The sequence below is a fragment of the Gavialis gangeticus genome, unplaced genomic scaffold (assembly GCF_001723915.1).
Source record: "Gavialis gangeticus isolate Ggan-Ray unplaced genomic scaffold, GavGan_comp1, whole genome shotgun sequence".
Lineage (NCBI taxonomy): Eukaryota > Metazoa > Chordata > Crocodylia > Gavialidae > Gavialis > Gavialis gangeticus.
The window spans coordinates 32,655,625-32,672,007 of NW_017729001.1; the positions used below are offsets into that span (position 1 = coordinate 32,655,625).

The 16,383-nt window shown below is 38.0% G+C and overlaps 1 protein-coding gene across 8 annotated transcripts in view; it reads right to left on the reverse strand.

Annotated features, from left to right (window-relative positions):
* The window catches only part of GIT2 (GIT ArfGAP 2), a 45,356-nt gene that overhangs the window by 26,317 nt on the left and 2,656 nt on the right, over window positions 1-16,383 (reverse strand). For 5 of the 8 annotated variants that reach the window (XM_019507334.1, XM_019507333.1, XM_019507330.1 and 2 more), the window contains exons 2-14: window positions 11,432-11,565; window positions 9,776-9,888; window positions 8,290-8,395; window positions 7,770-7,856; window positions 7,491-7,621; window positions 6,625-6,719; window positions 6,010-6,055; window positions 5,519-5,524; window positions 4,400-4,448; window positions 3,282-3,354; window positions 2,861-2,958; window positions 1,901-2,012; window positions 1,001-1,143 (exon numbers count right to left, since the gene is read on the reverse strand). In XM_019507334.1, the coding sequence (XP_019362879.1) occupies window positions 1,001-1,143; window positions 1,901-2,012; window positions 2,861-2,958; window positions 3,282-3,354; window positions 4,400-4,448; window positions 5,519-5,524; window positions 6,010-6,055; window positions 6,625-6,719; window positions 7,491-7,621; window positions 7,770-7,856; window positions 8,290-8,395; window positions 9,776-9,888; window positions 11,432-11,565 (1,193 nt within the window). Of the gene's footprint in view, window positions 1-1,000; window positions 1,144-1,900; window positions 2,013-2,860; window positions 2,959-3,281; window positions 3,355-4,399; window positions 4,452-5,518; window positions 5,525-6,009; window positions 6,056-6,624; window positions 6,720-7,490; window positions 7,622-7,769; window positions 7,857-8,289; window positions 8,396-9,775; window positions 9,889-11,431; window positions 11,566-16,383 lie in introns of all 8 variants that reach the window. The other 3 variants (XM_019507331.1, XM_019507328.1, XM_019507329.1) reach the window with 2 other exon arrangements.

The following is a 16,383-nucleotide window of genomic DNA, read 5'->3' on the forward strand; positions in this document are numbered from 1 at the left end:
AAACAAAAAAAAAAAAATACAAAAAAACCTACCATAATACTGAAGAACACTCCGTTATAAAAAAGCAATATGATAAAAGTTTTGACAGGTGTCTAACATCTATTGCTAATGAATCAGAGAAAACTAATAAAGTTCCAGGTATCATTATTTTACACAGCAGTGGTTTTCAAATTGTGTTCTCTGGAACCGTGGGGTTCTGCAATAGGTCTTGCAAAGAGATTGAGAGTAACAGTGGAGCAGGTCAGGAGGCAGTGCATCACTTTTGCCTGGCCAGGTCACCTGGCTCTGTGGATATGAGTAGGGGTTCTATGGTAGAAGTAGTTATACGAAATGGTTATGTGACTTTAGGATATTTGAAAACCACTGAACATGCGTGTGTGTTATACATGTGAAAAATTAGCCTCTAGATATTGAATAAAGCCTTTTTAAAGAAGCATGCAATGAACACAGCATTTAATATAAATGCTTATTATTCATGTCAACTTGTATAAAGGGAATACGATTGGAACAGGTGGCATCAGGATTTCTGGGTACTGCTGCTTGCTTTCTGTCTGAATGAACTGATCTCAGGAACTAGTTCACTACTCAGCCCCCAATTACCCCATCTGTGCTGTTACCCCTCAGAGAGGCAGTGAAATAGAATACATGCGAAGTACTTTGATATGACTGATAAAACTAGTGTAGCACTTTTCCATTTGTGGTTTAGGTTTGCTTCCAAAGAATGAAAACTTTGCTCATTTTTATAATTTTGGACATTTAAGATATTTTAAGTCATAATATCTCAGTACTTAAAGATTTTGCAGACTGACAAACAGAACTGAAATGAAGTTGAAATAGGTCATTAAGGATTTAATCCTACGAACACTTACACGCGCTAAATTTCATTCAGATGAATTGTTCCATTGACTTCAATGGACTACGCGTATGAATAAAAACTAAGTATGTGCATAAATATTTGAAAGAATGGGACTTTGGAGCCTACATCATAAGTAAAACCTACCTTCTGCCTGTTTGCTTTAGCTGTATGTGTTTCCAGATCTGTATCTTCATCTGATGCAACACTGTCATAATCAGGCTGGTCAATATCCTGGTTCTCACTATTATGACGGCTGTTGATAGCTTTCAATATCAGTTCCACATTCTCTATAAATCAAAACAGGATATTTTAGGATTTGTATGCAGGGGTTGGGGGGACGGCTCAGTTTAACAACAAAAAAAAAGAGCATTTCAACTAGATGGAAAGAAACAATATTAGAAAGCCATTTGAGTAGTCTTAACAAAAAAGGAAAAATCTTAATTTAGTGCCATCTAGTGTGGCTGGTTTACCATTCTACCTAAAATATAGACAAGATTCTTTGGGTAGATGTGATATCTTTTATTAGACCAACTACATAGTTGGATAAATTGTTCTTTGCAAGCTTTCAGGCACAAACATGTAAAAGATTAACTCAGAAGACCTTAATTTTAGTCTTCTCTTCCTTTAAATGTGTAGGCAAACTCAACCAACTAATTACAATAAAGTATTACCAGTTTAATACAACTGACAGGGTGAATGCTGTCGAAAAAAGGTACAAAACAAAATGCAATTGCTGTTATATGCGTAGCACCATTCAGTTAATACAGGGAAGCTGCATAGTGAAACATGATTCTTTAGTATCTCTTTAGAAAGGAAAGTGCTGTATTTAGTTGTTGTTGCAGTTCTCTAAAACTAGAACTACATATCTGAGCTTCTTGGATGATTTCTGATTTAAGTGGCTGAAACTTAAGATATGTTCAAATAGTACAGAATGTATTTGCCAACAAATTAGCAGCAAGTCCTAGAGCACTGCATCCTAAGTACAGTGGAACTGCTGAAATACTGATTTGCATATAAAAATTAGACTGTCAAAACAATACTTACCTTTAGAACCCGTGACAGAATTTCCTTGTTGTCTTCGTTTAGCATCACTTAAAATATCTATGACTAGCGTAGCAAATTCATGGGCATTAAACCGGGCCAGTTTCTGTCTTCCCTAAATTACAGAATGATGCAAAATGCTGTTTACATAATATCATGGGTGGACATTATCTAAGTAGTCATAACAACCACAACAACAACATTATTCCCAGGCAACAACAAAGACATGTATGTTCATAATGCCATGTACTCAAACAAATACAGCGATAAGCCTCCTTAAAAGAGCATCATTTTTGCTCTCTGGGTTTGCTGTAAATGTTTGCTCTAATTAAGATGTATGCAAAAATACCCAGATAAGAGCAATACTGGTGTACATTAGTTATAAACAGTGACATCAGCATCTTAATTACACTTGTGTGAAATGTACTGTACTTTTTTTTTTTTAAAGCACATGCACACACTTTGCACTTCAGAATACTACTACACTATCACCTCATAAATCCAGATACCAAAAATCTGGAATTATCAAAAATCCGGCACTTCCCCCGCCGCTCCGGGACTGGCCACTGCTCCGCCATGCCCTCCCAGACACGGAGGGGGAAGCTTGTATGTGGCGGTTGTTGCTGCCAGTCACCACCCCACACCACCGCTCCACGTACAGCTGCTGTCCCGGAACCAGCCACCACTGTCCCTTTCTCCCCTCTTCGCAACCGGCTGCTGCGCCAGTTTAAAAAAATCCAGCATTTTCAAATTTCCAGCAGGTGCTTGGTCCTGAGCACACCGGATTTGTGAGTTTATATTGCATTACAAATACCTCCATTCCCCACAGCTCGATTTAATTCATTTTATTGTTTTTATTTTTTTAGCTAGCCAATTACCGCTGCTTTGCAAAAGACACTAATTCGAGCATCTGGATTATGTTAACAAAATGCTTCTAGAAAACACGCTAACAAAGTTACGTACCTGGTTCCTTGTTGAGGAATATTCGGGATTTACAGGAAGAAAAGGGACAACTGTTTTCTCAGTCACCAACGTGCTGTGGTTCTGAGTAGCAAGCCAAACTTTAGAGAAAAACCAGACAGGCCCAGTTTTAGAATACCCTCCTCACTCCATGTAACATTGTCAAATGGGTCAAAGGATAACAGGCTCAACAACAAACATAATCAAACTCAAAGAAAATGTTTGGTAAGAGAAGAAGATATTTTAAAATCTAGTACAGAGTTTAAGGCATTACATGTAGCACAAGCCAAGAATTTACAACAGTCAATAACTACTAAGAGTAAAATTCTTCCCTCTCCCTCGAGCATTTCCTGATAAACCCGCATGTGTAACATGACATTTCAAAACTTACACTATTGCAGATAGTCTAGAAAGTGTCATTCACCTGCATCTGTTTCCCGCCTGTCAACTTCATCATACACATCCATGGCAAGTTCTTCAAATAGATGGTTACTTAGCTAAAAAAACCCAAAAGAAGGAGGTGATTATGACTTAAGAGCAAGATAGCAAAAAAACCAAAAACCCCCAAACAACCCCCCCCAAAAAAAAACAACAAAAAAGAAAACCTTCTTCTTTTACAGAAAGCAAGAGGTGCACTCCTTTATTTAAAGGATAATATATTACTTTGCAATCCAGGAGACACTACACTCTTTGGCTATTAAAAAGTCTGTAAAGCCAGGCATATCTAGTATCCTAAATGCCAGCTCTAGAGGGATCAGGGTTGTTCCAACACCAACTAGTGTATGTAAAAGGAGAATGAGTAATTCTTTTTTTGGACCTTGTAAAAATTCTGATCCTCTCAGCATTCACTGCGGGAAGGTTAAGATTTAGAACCCAAATCCAAAGACCAAGATACAGACCCAGATACTTTCTGGGATGTGAACCTAAATGAGATTTAAGTAGTGACTTATTTTAGAATGAATTCCTAAAGCAACTGGTTTGAGATACTTGTGTTATGAAGGACTGAACTAATGAGAAATCAGTTGTGGCGTAAATCAAAATGTTATGTTATTCAGGCATTTCATTACTGATATGAGGTACCTGGGGACTTAGCATATGGGAGAAATGTATATTGCTAACTAAAACTGTAATATTTTTAATTACACCTGTCCACCCTTCTGTAGGACAAATCACACTTAATTGAAAAAAGATCAACACCTTTCCTGGGTTTGAGTTTGTATAGAACACTGAATGTCATGAAATAATAAAGATCATGACTCCGAAACAATACTCATACATCACAACTGTATCTAATAACAAACAAGGGAGAAAAAAAACATCATCTTCTCTCAGCCATCTAATATTAGGCTTCTAGGCTGTGCCCTGCCTTTTTGGGTCTTCCACTGCTTCTTTCAAGTGCATTAGTTACCACAGAAATGGTTTCCGTACTTGCAGGAACTAATGGCAGCTTGTCTGTTATAAAGTCTACAACAACTTTGGAGATGAAGTATAGGCTGCTGACCACATGCAGTACAGCACAGATTAAGCAGGAGCTTTACTTACAGACTGAAGCTTCTTCTTAGCTGCTTTTGCCAATTCAGATAAATCTAGACTGCTATGAAAACAGAAAGTGATCACTACATCTACATCACTGCTGTTCATGATGTTCTTACCAATTTGATAGTTTGCTAAATTTTCTCCAGGAAAAGCTCATTTTGATACTTCTGAGAGTCTAACAAAGATTAAACTGCCAGAGATGAAAAAATATTTCATTCCAGAATAAACAGAATCAAAGAGGTCATTAGGAATCCAAGTGGATATATTGCACATCTCAGTAGGCAGAATGGATTAAAAGACAATAAAATGGTTTCTGAAGGGATATAAAAACTGCCCCAAAATGTCTGTTCTTAAATAACAGCTGTAATCAACACACAAGAATGATTTAACTCGATTAGTCATGGAGTCAGGTAACATCAGGCTGGCCAAAAGGTTGATGAAATAAGGCCTCACACCTCAAAGTTACCCACAGCATGTCATTGACTAGTCATGGAGCAATCTCCTCTATTAGTTTCCTGAGTCAAGGTTGAGACACAAATTGCAAGTTTTTGCGGTTAGAACAGAAGCAGAACTAAAAAGTGGAAACCAAAGGCCCAGCAAGTTGACAAATTGTGAACTCATATCACTAGGGGCAATTCCTCCTCCATTCAATATAGATGCAATGTTCTTGCAGCAGGGGCTCTTCTGAGACAAAGACTCAACTTAGGCTTCAGTCTGAACACATCAGATCACAGGGGAAGTTTCTATAAGCAATTACCTTAGACCAGGACAAAGGGGAATAAGGGCCTAACTCTAGCAGAGCTGAAACACCACAGTTCTACTGCATGCTGTATGACCCAATGTGCAATTCTAAACAAATCATATCACCTCTCTGTTCTTCTATATGAAAGGAGGCAAAATGATACCTATTTTGCTTTCCTAAAATGATCTGAGTACCATAGAAACCTTAGATAGGAGCTACACATAACCTTTAAAAAATTTTAAAGTGTCAGAAAGTATTTTACTAACTGCATACATCAACTGTATCTTCAACTGAATACCAGCTGATTTTGACTTGTTTTCTTAGCATCATTGCAAACAGAATGAATTTAACAAAATAACTGAAATCTACAACAGTTTACTTACAGTCGTCTTGTTTCCAATTGTACAGCAATGAAGGAAGAAATACATGGACTTATGGTTTTGTTAACAATTAAATATTTATTTTAAATAAATATGGCTTTACAATTCATATGTTCTAAGTGCTAATACTAGGACAATTAGGAGAGCAAAAATGCAATATTTTCCTGAAGATGTTAGTCATATTTGCATATCAAGAAATTTAGAATGATTACTGATCAATAGATTTGCTTTTTGGCAATTTCTCTGTATATTCTTTCACTTATCTAAATTAAAAGTGTAAAAGAAACTGAAATCTGTCAACAGTAAGTTCTCTAGCCTTCCTCATGGCATTTTAATGTTCAACTGCAGAAAAGCTTGTAAGATGAGCAAGCGTGTCAAAAAGGAGAAAATGTCACAGAAATACAATGAAAAGTCATTTCAATAGGAAATTCTAAAGTAAAGTAGCAGTTATTTTGATGTTTATTTTAACATGTAGTACTTAACCACTGTCTTACCTGTCTGCCATTTGAGGTATAATAAAATGTTGTCCATTTTTGTGATCTGAAATTGGAAAGAAGGCTAAATGTTAGCCTTAGGAAGTGTGTGACACACGGCTACAGGCCTAGTTTTCAGTGTTGTTAGACACTTAAAGTCAAAACCTTAGCTCTGCAACAAACAGTGGCAAAGAGAACGCTTGCTTTAGGCAGATGTGGGACGCAACCTCCTTAAGTCTCTTAATTCCCAATAAATATAGATCAGTTTAACTTGAAACAGGATATTCCTTGCACAATGTTAGCACTACTGGAAACAATGTATAGTTCTGTTATACTTATCAGTAACCCACTCCTAACAACTTGTCACCCTGATCTGCAATATCCATTTGGAGATGGACAACTAGAACTGCTGACTACTTTCCATGAGGCCACACTGTTTATTTATAGCAAGGCATGTTTTCCCATGTTCTTCTCAGCCCTGTTCTTTTACTGCTATAGATGCATGTTGAGCAAAAGATTTTAGATCACCAAAAATGCTGATAAGAGTAATGTTAATGGCATCTGTAAGTGTTATACTTTCAGTTTGTATAGTTAACTACATTTGAAAAGCACTAGTTTCAGTGTAATTTAACTTACCTGGTTTTCTTCCACAAAGATAGAATGCAAGTCTGTCAGTGAGTTCATACTGTATTTCTACAAGGCGCTCTGCCAGATCATGATGCCCACCTTGCCTGTTAAGCAAAAAACAGAAAGGAGCAATTCCTAGCTGCAAAATGCAATGGTTTGAAAACTGCTCAGAAAGATATTAAATCAACAGACCCCCAATTCATTTTCAATTTGAGACCTTACATAAAAGATGCTGGGCAAATTTTGAAAAGTAAAAACTAAGAGGCAATGGTTATGGTGAACTTTTTCTGAACACATCAAGAAAGTCTAAGGACAATTTTGGAATAGTCTTGCTTATCGTTTATGAAAATAGCAGATTCATAATTTATCTTAAAAAAACAAGCCCCAAAACCCCCTTAGAATTTTCTTTGCCGTTTTTGAGCTGGTACTGAATTTATCCTGTATCAAATCTGAACTACAGCAGTGGCAACAGCTCTACTGTAGTGTGCTCGATTCCCCATGTGATTTCTAAAGTCCCCATGCTCATAGAGTAGGTTCTAGAAGTTCAAGCATAGTGACTATACTCCTAAATTTTGTAATTGTACAGCATAAAGACTTACCTTGGTTACAATTTCATACTCACAACACATGTAAAGTCCTAAATACCCTATTTAGATGTTCGCCATACTGCTGCATTTTAAGGTGGAGCTTTCCTGAACATCACTGTCTAGAGAAAACTGTGTTTGTGTGTATTTGCTCTAAGCTGGGAAGGACACTCATTTGATGAAATCCTAGATCAGGGTACCCCAAAGACCCTGGCATTGGAGCTTAGTTATGATTTTGTAAACAGTTAATACATGAAAGTATATAATGACAGAAGTCAAAGCCTTGCATACCTTGCATAGTCTACTGGAGTTTTTCCATTGGAGTCTTGTGTGCCAGGGTCAGCACCATAGACTGCTAACAACTCTGCCTGTAAAATCTGTCCTGCTTTGGCAGCAACATGAAGTGGGGTGTTTCCTTTTTCCTAAAAGCCATTAACAAAAGCACATGGTTACATTTAATAAGCAGCTGTGAGCAGAAGAGTGAAATAAATGTGTATCAGCTGAACCAAATATAAATATTGACAGACTAAGGACCGGTTTAATATCAAGGTAATGAAAAAGTTTTCATACAGGGTGAAAAAAGTTGGCCTGGGCTCCTAAAGAGAGTAATCTCAAACATGTCTCCAGATTCCCTGTCCTCACACTGGAATGGAGTTGCTGAAAAACAGAAGGAGGATGCTAATTAAAAGTCTATATAAAGGAGAAGGTAGAGATTAAAAAAAAAAACCCAAAAAAACAAAAACCACTGACCCCTTATTAGGCATATAAATACCCAGACACACATCCATCCATCACCACTATTTGCAAGTGCTTTACTTTCCAACAGTGTCTAATAATGTGATTCAGTTATCCTACTATGTCTGTATTTTTAATACCTATTTATAACTCTCATTAACATAACAAAAATTGCTGAAAAGTGACTTTTTTTTTAGGTGCAGAGTACTCTCTTGTGGGGCACCAATTATCTTTCAGATGGTCACAAAATAACTTAATATTATTCAGATTTTAGTCTTACAGTACTTTGCAACACAACACAAAGCATATGATGCAATTTGGTTCCTGTCCACAAACTATAAGGAAACCCACTTACCTTACTAAGGTCTTTGGCAGTAACGCTGTCATCATCCCGGCATGGCAAGCGATGAACAAATGCTAGCATTTGATATTTAGCTTTAATGAATTCTGCTTTGTTGGGACTGTAAAAGAAATTAAAGCAAAGGACTTGCAAAATGTATCCATTGTAGAATTACATAGACATTTATTTGTCAGGAGTAAGAAAAAAAAATATCCTTTTTTCCCCACCCTTACATGTAACAAGGAACTGAAAAAAGGTATTAGAAAATATTTTCATGCAATACAGAATTCAATTCAAATTTATCACTTTACTGACGGGTAGTGGTACTAAGAGTAACTTTCACAATAATTATAGCTGATTGGAAAGTGACTCATTAAATACCCTCAACAAAAAAACTCCAAAAATACGAAAAATGTTTTTTTCTTCAAAAGCCAAAGTGATAAAATTAGCAATTAAAAAAAAGCAGCTATTTAAAAGCCTTTTTCCCTTTAAAATGAATGTTTAAAATAAGTACATTTAAAATAAAATTTAATAATTATGGCAACCTATTTTAAAACTGCTGAAGTTCTAATGCTCAGACCACCACAGTAGTGGAAATTCCTGGCTAAAACACTGGGAACAAGTTTGCTGAAGTAGTAAACCAGCTTTGACAACAATAGTATCTTATGCGGATGCAGAAACTTTTTCCTCATTTCAGTTTTTCAAGCAGTTCCTGTTCCATTTAAAGTTTAGAAAATCAGCTGGGAGCTAAAAAAAACAAAAGGAGGAAATCAGATTTTTCCTTTTCTAGTTTACGAATAAAATGCAGACGTGAGTGGATGACCTCTCAGTTCTAAAATCTTAAAGGGCATGGAGATCAGTTCTAAAAAATAAGGTAACATTATTTTCAGTTATAACTTAGCACCTGTCCCAAAACACCCTGAACATCTGATTATATTCTGAGCTGTAAGTGCTTAATACCATTCAGATGAAACTGTTAAACTAATATACAAAATTATATTTAAAAAAAACCTTCTACTTTTTAAATTACGTAGCTGACATTCTATAAATGCTGATTGATAAAAGGAGAGCAAAAGATGGCTGGGGCACAAAATATGGTTTGTTTGTTTTTTAAAGGCACTACTCAACTTATGACAGATGGATACTGTCAAGACATGCGTAAGAATGAAAAGATTCTTCACTCATATGTGAACTTTCTCTTCAAGGTTTAGGTTGCAAAAGCTTTGAAAGATGCTTTAGAATTAAATATGTTTAAACCACATTGCTCACAGCAAAATTGATTATTTGATCATCAAGGTTTAAAGATCAATGATTAAGAGAAGACGGAACTTCTTCAAACCTGTTCATATAACAACACTTTCAACTATATTTAAAAACTGAAACAAGATCAGCTTCACTTGCCCCTGTTGCTGCCTTTGTCACAGTTGGTCAAAAATAACTGCATTTTTCCAAAACATCTCCTGCAACTATAAAGAGAATTTTATAAAAATATTCTACTTACTGGACTTTATCCTGTGGGTTAGCTTTGCGCCTTCCACTCATAACAGATGCTGGGTCTAGCAAAGAATGTTCCCATATGGAGTTAGCACCATTATTATACAGTGTTTCAGCCATCTGAAATTCAAAACACGTACAACAGGCATTAAGTATTTTTACTGATACTTGCACAGATAGAATAACCAGGACTGCACAAATTTCCCAGTACTTTGCCAGTACCCTTCCAGTGCAGGCATGCTATCAGCAATATCTTATTTTTAAACCTATTAATTGAAAAACTCTTGGCATTCTTTAGGGGAAAAAAAGATGAACAAGATCACATGAACAGACCAGAAGAGTAACAGATTTGTCCAGTTCTGTGCTAACATCTTTGACTAAAGGGAATGTCAGGAGTGCCTCCTTTGCATTCACAAGTAAGAAGCTTTTCCTTCAAAGGCCAGAGATCACAGGCTGTGCATATGAACTTAGATTTTCTCCAGACAAAATTGCTGAAATCAACACATTTTTCCAAAATGTTTTATTTTGGCAGAAACAACATTTTTAATTTAAAAAACAGACCACAGAATTCCTGATCTTCAGACTCCGAACCGCTACAATATGCACGCTGTAGAAAAGTGGTAAATTCCACATATTTAACCAACTGGTAATCAGGCTACAGACCACAGCCAAACTGTCTGGATTAATAGTGTATGGGTGGGGTTAGGGTCAAGGTAAGTTTAAACTAAAAGTACAAAGCTGCATCTGTTAAAGCGCTGGAAAAGGATCTTTTAGGATATGTAAGACAGAAGCAGTGAGAAAGCAGAAATGAAAACAGAAAGCCTAGAATTAGATCCTCCCCCCACAGTAGTAAAGATTTACACTCTTGCCAACAGTAGCTTTGGGGAAGAGGAAGGGTTGCTGCATGTTGACAGCTTGCACTGAAACACCTGCAGTAATCTAAGATGGCTTGAAAGCTACTCACTAAACCAAAAGAATTTTAACTGTGCTCCAGACTTTCCATTTATCCTAGAAGCAAGTCAAGAATTTCACAGGTAACATTTACTTTAGTGATATACTACATGGGGTGTCAAACTCACTCTGGGCCTGGAACCAAATCCTAACTGCAGGGCCCCCTCCAGGGCCAGATCATGAGGCTGCGTTCAGGTAGCAGCATGGGTCTGGTCTGTGGCAGTGTGGATCCAGGACCATGGGACTGCAGGCAGCTGCATCTGGGCAGTGCTGAGCCAGGGGCTTGAGGAGACATGAAAACTGGCCAAAGGCAGCTCCATACCACTGTACATCCCTGGCTCCATGCAGCTGCCCAGCTGAAGCTCTGAGCTGCTGCACACTCTCAACTCCATGCTACTGCACACCCCAGGCACTTGCAATGGGCTAGTTCAGCACTGGTGCTTGAATGTGGCTCTGGGCAGCCCCATGCCTGTGGCTGGCAACATTGCCAGGGATTCACAACAGTGCAGAGCTGAGGTGTGCAATTCTGTAGCCTGCTGGAACAGTTCTGCAGGCTGGAATCAACCCACAAGCCTTGTCTGACACCCCTGCACTACAGAAAGATAACAGAAACCAAGCATCTTTTTAAAAAAATAGCTTAAGGGAGCAACCATCCTCCCAAGAAAGTGTAGTTATTACAGAATTCTCTACAATATCAAGCCTCATCCTTTACCTGCAGCAACGTTGGAGGCCATGGTGTGTGTTTGAGATGCCTCACTTGTGAGATATGACGCCCCAGGCTCCGATGCACACTACAGCACTCATCACAAATCAAAATCCCACGGTTTATTGATGCCCAACAAGGGTCTGGAAAAGAGTTACACATGTTGTTATAACATGGAGGCAAACAAGTTCAATGGTAAAATGCTACTCCTGGTTTTCCAACTTGTTTGTGGCATGAACTTGGGCAAATCACAACCTTCACAGACCTCAAGATGTTGGAGGAAGAATGGGTCTCATATGTAAGGCACTATATTGGGGTTCAGGAGATGTGGGTTTTATTTCAGCCTGCCACACACTTAAGACCTTGAAGAAAACCACTTACTCCATAGCCTCAGTTGCTCATTTGTAAATAGGACCCCCTGTCTTCCTCATATCAGAGCCACTGTAAGGCTAAAACTAAGCAGTTCTCAGATACTGCTGTGATGAGTTCCAAAGAAATGCCGGGAAAGAGCAAATTCCTACCCTGCTATCACAGGAAACTATATCACATAATTCCTGTAATACACTTAACAGTTCCTTAAAACCAACTAGATTTCTTGCCTTACTATTCCTACTAGACAGCTATTGCTGCAAACCATTTGCAGATTTTTCACACTCATAAATGAATATATTCAGCTATCACTCAATACTGGCCACTTGGTCACCCCTGGTTGAGCAAATAACCCTCACATTTCATGGCACAAGTAGGATTTTAGTAGAGATTTGGAAAAAAAAATCTTACTGATAACTGGTAATTTAGAAAATACTATCTATGAATGAAAAGTAGGGTTAATGAAAGCAGGCAGACATTTTTGGTAGAAGTTGTCAAATATTCATCAAAGCTTTGTATCACTGGCAGAGGAAAGGAGTGATTTAAAAATTGCACCTGATGCAATGGAAACAGAAAGGAAGTGGAAGGATTCAAACAGGGGTTGAACATGAGCTTACAATGCGATGCTGTGGCTAGTAAAGCGACCAAAACGCTGGCTTGCATCCATAGGTGCTTCTCAAACAAATCCCAGGATGTCATTCTCCCCTTGTACTTGGCCTTGGTGAGGCCACAGTTGGAGAACTGCGTCCAGTTTTGGGCCCCACGATTCAAAAAGGATGTGGAGAAACTTGAGAGAGTGCGGAGAAGAGCCACGTGCATGATCAGAGGTCAGGAAAACAGACCTTACAATGACAGGCTGAGAGCCTTGGGGCTCTTTAGCTTGGAAAAGCGCAGGCTCAGGGGTGATCTGATGGCCACCTATAAGTTTATCAGGGGCGACCACCAATATCTGGCGGAACGTTTGTTCACCAGAGCGCCCGAAGGGATGATGTGGTCGAACAGTTATAAACTACTGCAAGACCGTTTCAGGCTGGACATAAGGAAGAATTTCTTTACTGTCCGAGCCCCCAAGGTATGGAATAGCCTGCCACTGGAGGTGGTTCAAGCACCTACATTGAACACCTTCAAGAGTAAATTGGATGCTTATCTTGCTGGGATCTTATGACCCCAGCTGACTTCCTGCCCTTCGGGTGGGGGGCTGGACTCGGTGATCTTCCGAGGTCCCTTCCAGCCCTAATGTCTATGAAATCTATGGTAGCAGAAATGAGCCAAGGTGATGTTCTTTGCAACTGATGAGTGTTGGAAAGGCCAGACGGGAAATGGATACAATCATTAATACATGAGCTACTTAAGGGCCCAAATGAGAGCTTGAGAGGACTGAAATGTTAGGTCTGGAAGTTTTTGGAAGGAAGCAGCAGCAGGATTTTCACAAACCTGGATGTGCCAGGACCAGGAAGATGGAGGACTGGAAGAAACACTAGAAGTAAAAGGCCTGAGTCACTAGTAAAAGTGGGATTGACAGCATGTGCTAGAAAAAGAAAGGGTTAGGAATTTAATTTGCCCTAGGAGTTATTGGATTAACTAAAAGTGTTACTTCAAACAGATATAGTTAAAATCACACAAAAAAGAAGTGCTGCCTTTTAAATTCAATTTAAACATGGTTTATACAAGTTATCTTAAGCTTGGGGGAAACCAAGTCCCAGGCAGGCCACAGATAAGAGGTGGAGATGTCAACTTACACTAAACAGATAAGTGGGGTTTAAACTGATTAAGTGTCTACACCCTGTCTTGCTCTCATTTAACTGAACTGTTTGGGTTTTTTTTTTCCTCATTTAATTTACAAACAGCCTTAAACAGCTTTAAAATTCTTTTGATTCAACACTGGATATAGACAAGATCATGGTTAAGTTTAAATTGATGGCAAGATATTAAGGAAGATACAGTGGGGGAGAGAGGGCAAGACAAGTTCCGCTCTGCTTTCAGTAGCACTAGAGAAGAATTCAAAACAGGAAGTAAGACATGATCAAGACAAACTTGCTAGTTGTTATCAAGAGACTTTGAAAAGTGAATTGTATGATTACACAGAATGCAAAGTGTGCTGATAAAGGACTCATCAGCGCCTCATGTCAAAACGAACAAGTAGGGATGGAGTGTTTTGTGGCCATGGTTAGCCAAGAGATATGCAAGAAGCAAGGTTTTTTGGGTGATATCTTTACTTAGACTAACTGTACAAACTTGTATACAGCTGGTTCAATAAAAGATATCACCAAAAACATTTGCATTTTGCTGTACAAATGTAAGATATTATTTTGAGGGGTTTATAAGGCATGAGTAAACAATTACTTGTTAAAACTAAACAAAGGAAAGATGGGCCAGGGAAAAAGCAAACTGTTGTACAGAAATTCAAGGAATACTGTGGTAGTGATAAGTCCCTCTATGTTCAATACATTTAAACAGCGTAAAAGCAGCTTTACAACAGAATTAGGATAGGACTGATAACATGGGATATATGGTTGTGACATTAATTACCGGGTAACAAGAAGGGTAGAGCTGTGAATATCAACTCTGGAATCTTCATTTATGATGCTAAGAAACTGAATACAGTAAATCCTATTTTCCAGAGTCTTTATCACCTAAGGAAAATGGAGGTTAACCCAGGGGTAGAAGGTGGGTGTCCATTTGTTTTTACAAAACTTTTGACTAGTCAGTGTTTATCTGTATAATGTAATCTTATAATTTATTTTGGTGTTACATCTGTCACACCATTGATCTTGAAAGAAGCACATCACAAAACACAGAGCATGAACTGCATAAACCTGAGAAAGATGATTTATAACCTGGGGCAGAAAAAGACTATTATGAGTAGATATAAATGAAAGAATGATAAATACATTCAAAGTTTAAAAAGAGAGCATGCCTTCTGGCATTCTAAAAATTGTTTTTAAATAAAGCTTTCAGAGGTTCCCCAGTTAGTCATTTGGGCCATTCTTCTCACTTATGTGCATAACTTTACCCATTTGAGTTGCTTTATTAAAGTTAACTGGACTGCCCAAAGTACAGCTACACATGTACATAATTATTTGCAGGACTGAGGCCTAGAAGTATTCCTAAAATATTCCAAAAGACAGCTCAGCTAAGGTGACTTGAAGTCAGCATCACTAGTCTAGTGCAGGAATCCTCTCCAGCAAAATCAAGAAGAAACTGACTAACCTAATGTCCCTATTCAAATCTGAATTAAAAGTAACATACACCACAATAGAATCAACGCATTTAAAAATTAAGACTCTTCAGCTTTAACAATTCCTTAAGCTATGAACAAGTCACTGAATATGTTAATTTTATCTTGCTGATGCCCCTTAAATAAAAAGTACTCAAATATGTAAAACACCACAGCACTAAAATTAAGCAGATGTCACCAACCTGCGACTAATGAAATCCAGGAATCCAAGCATAAATTCAATAATTGTAAACTGCAAGTTGTGTTAAAGGGCAACAGCTGTCAATAAATTCTTTGTTCCCAGATGCAAATTCAGTGTTTATCCAGTTTGCAAAGCAAGAGTCTCATTCCAATAAAGGATGAAATTGTTGGTGGAATATTTGGATTTTATAGAAATTAGATTCATGTTAGAAGGAAATTCAACAAATCTCATTGTGATTTCTAAGCTCACTATCAGCAGGGTAACTATACGAATAATCTCTTGCTCTGCTAAATACCAATACTTCTGCGCTAGATGTTATTTTAGGCCATCTCACTTGACAGGACACAACTCTCCTCTGTGCATGCTCAGCCTTCAAGACTATAGGTCACTAACACACAAAATGAGATACAGCCCACACTCGTTTTAAAGAGAAAGTGAACAATACTTAGCACTCTTAAAATTAGTGGACTCCTCAATTAGAGCAACAGAAAATATTGCTGGAACTCACATTTTCTGATATTTTGAAGCAGAAGTTAGAACTACGTATTAGGCTCTGGAAACCTTGTCAGTAAACCTGACTAAAGGATCAGCTTATTAAAACACTGCCCTAACGCTATTTCTTTTCTAACTAGTGTAGGAGAGACACCATGACAGAACACTACCAACAAGCTCCTGAACATGCTGAAATTCCATCCTCTGAATGCTGAAATTTACCTCCAACAAATCCCACAGGATTCTGGCCTTTTTTCTTACAGTTTGACAACTCACAGATGGCTTGTCATGCCAATCATGTATTTAATTGAGTTGTCTAGAAGTGAAACTGTCTTGAACCAGTACTGACACACAGGAAAGTGCAAAAAGGAAGCACAAAAAAACAAAAAGTAAGATTAGAATTCTAAAATTCTTCCATGTTAATACTATAAACATTTTAAACACAGGTATGGGAATGCACTGAAAAGGGGGACTTACCTAGACCACATCCTTATAAGAGGAGTCACAGAATTAGTTGTGCCGTGATTGTTTATACTGTTTGGTATACTCCATTTATATCCATAGTTTCATAGTAGGTAGGGTCGGAAGGGACCTGAGCAGATCATCAAGTCCGACCCCCTGCCATGGCAGGAAAAAATACTGGGGTCAAATGACCCCGGCAAGGTGTTCATCTAACCTCCT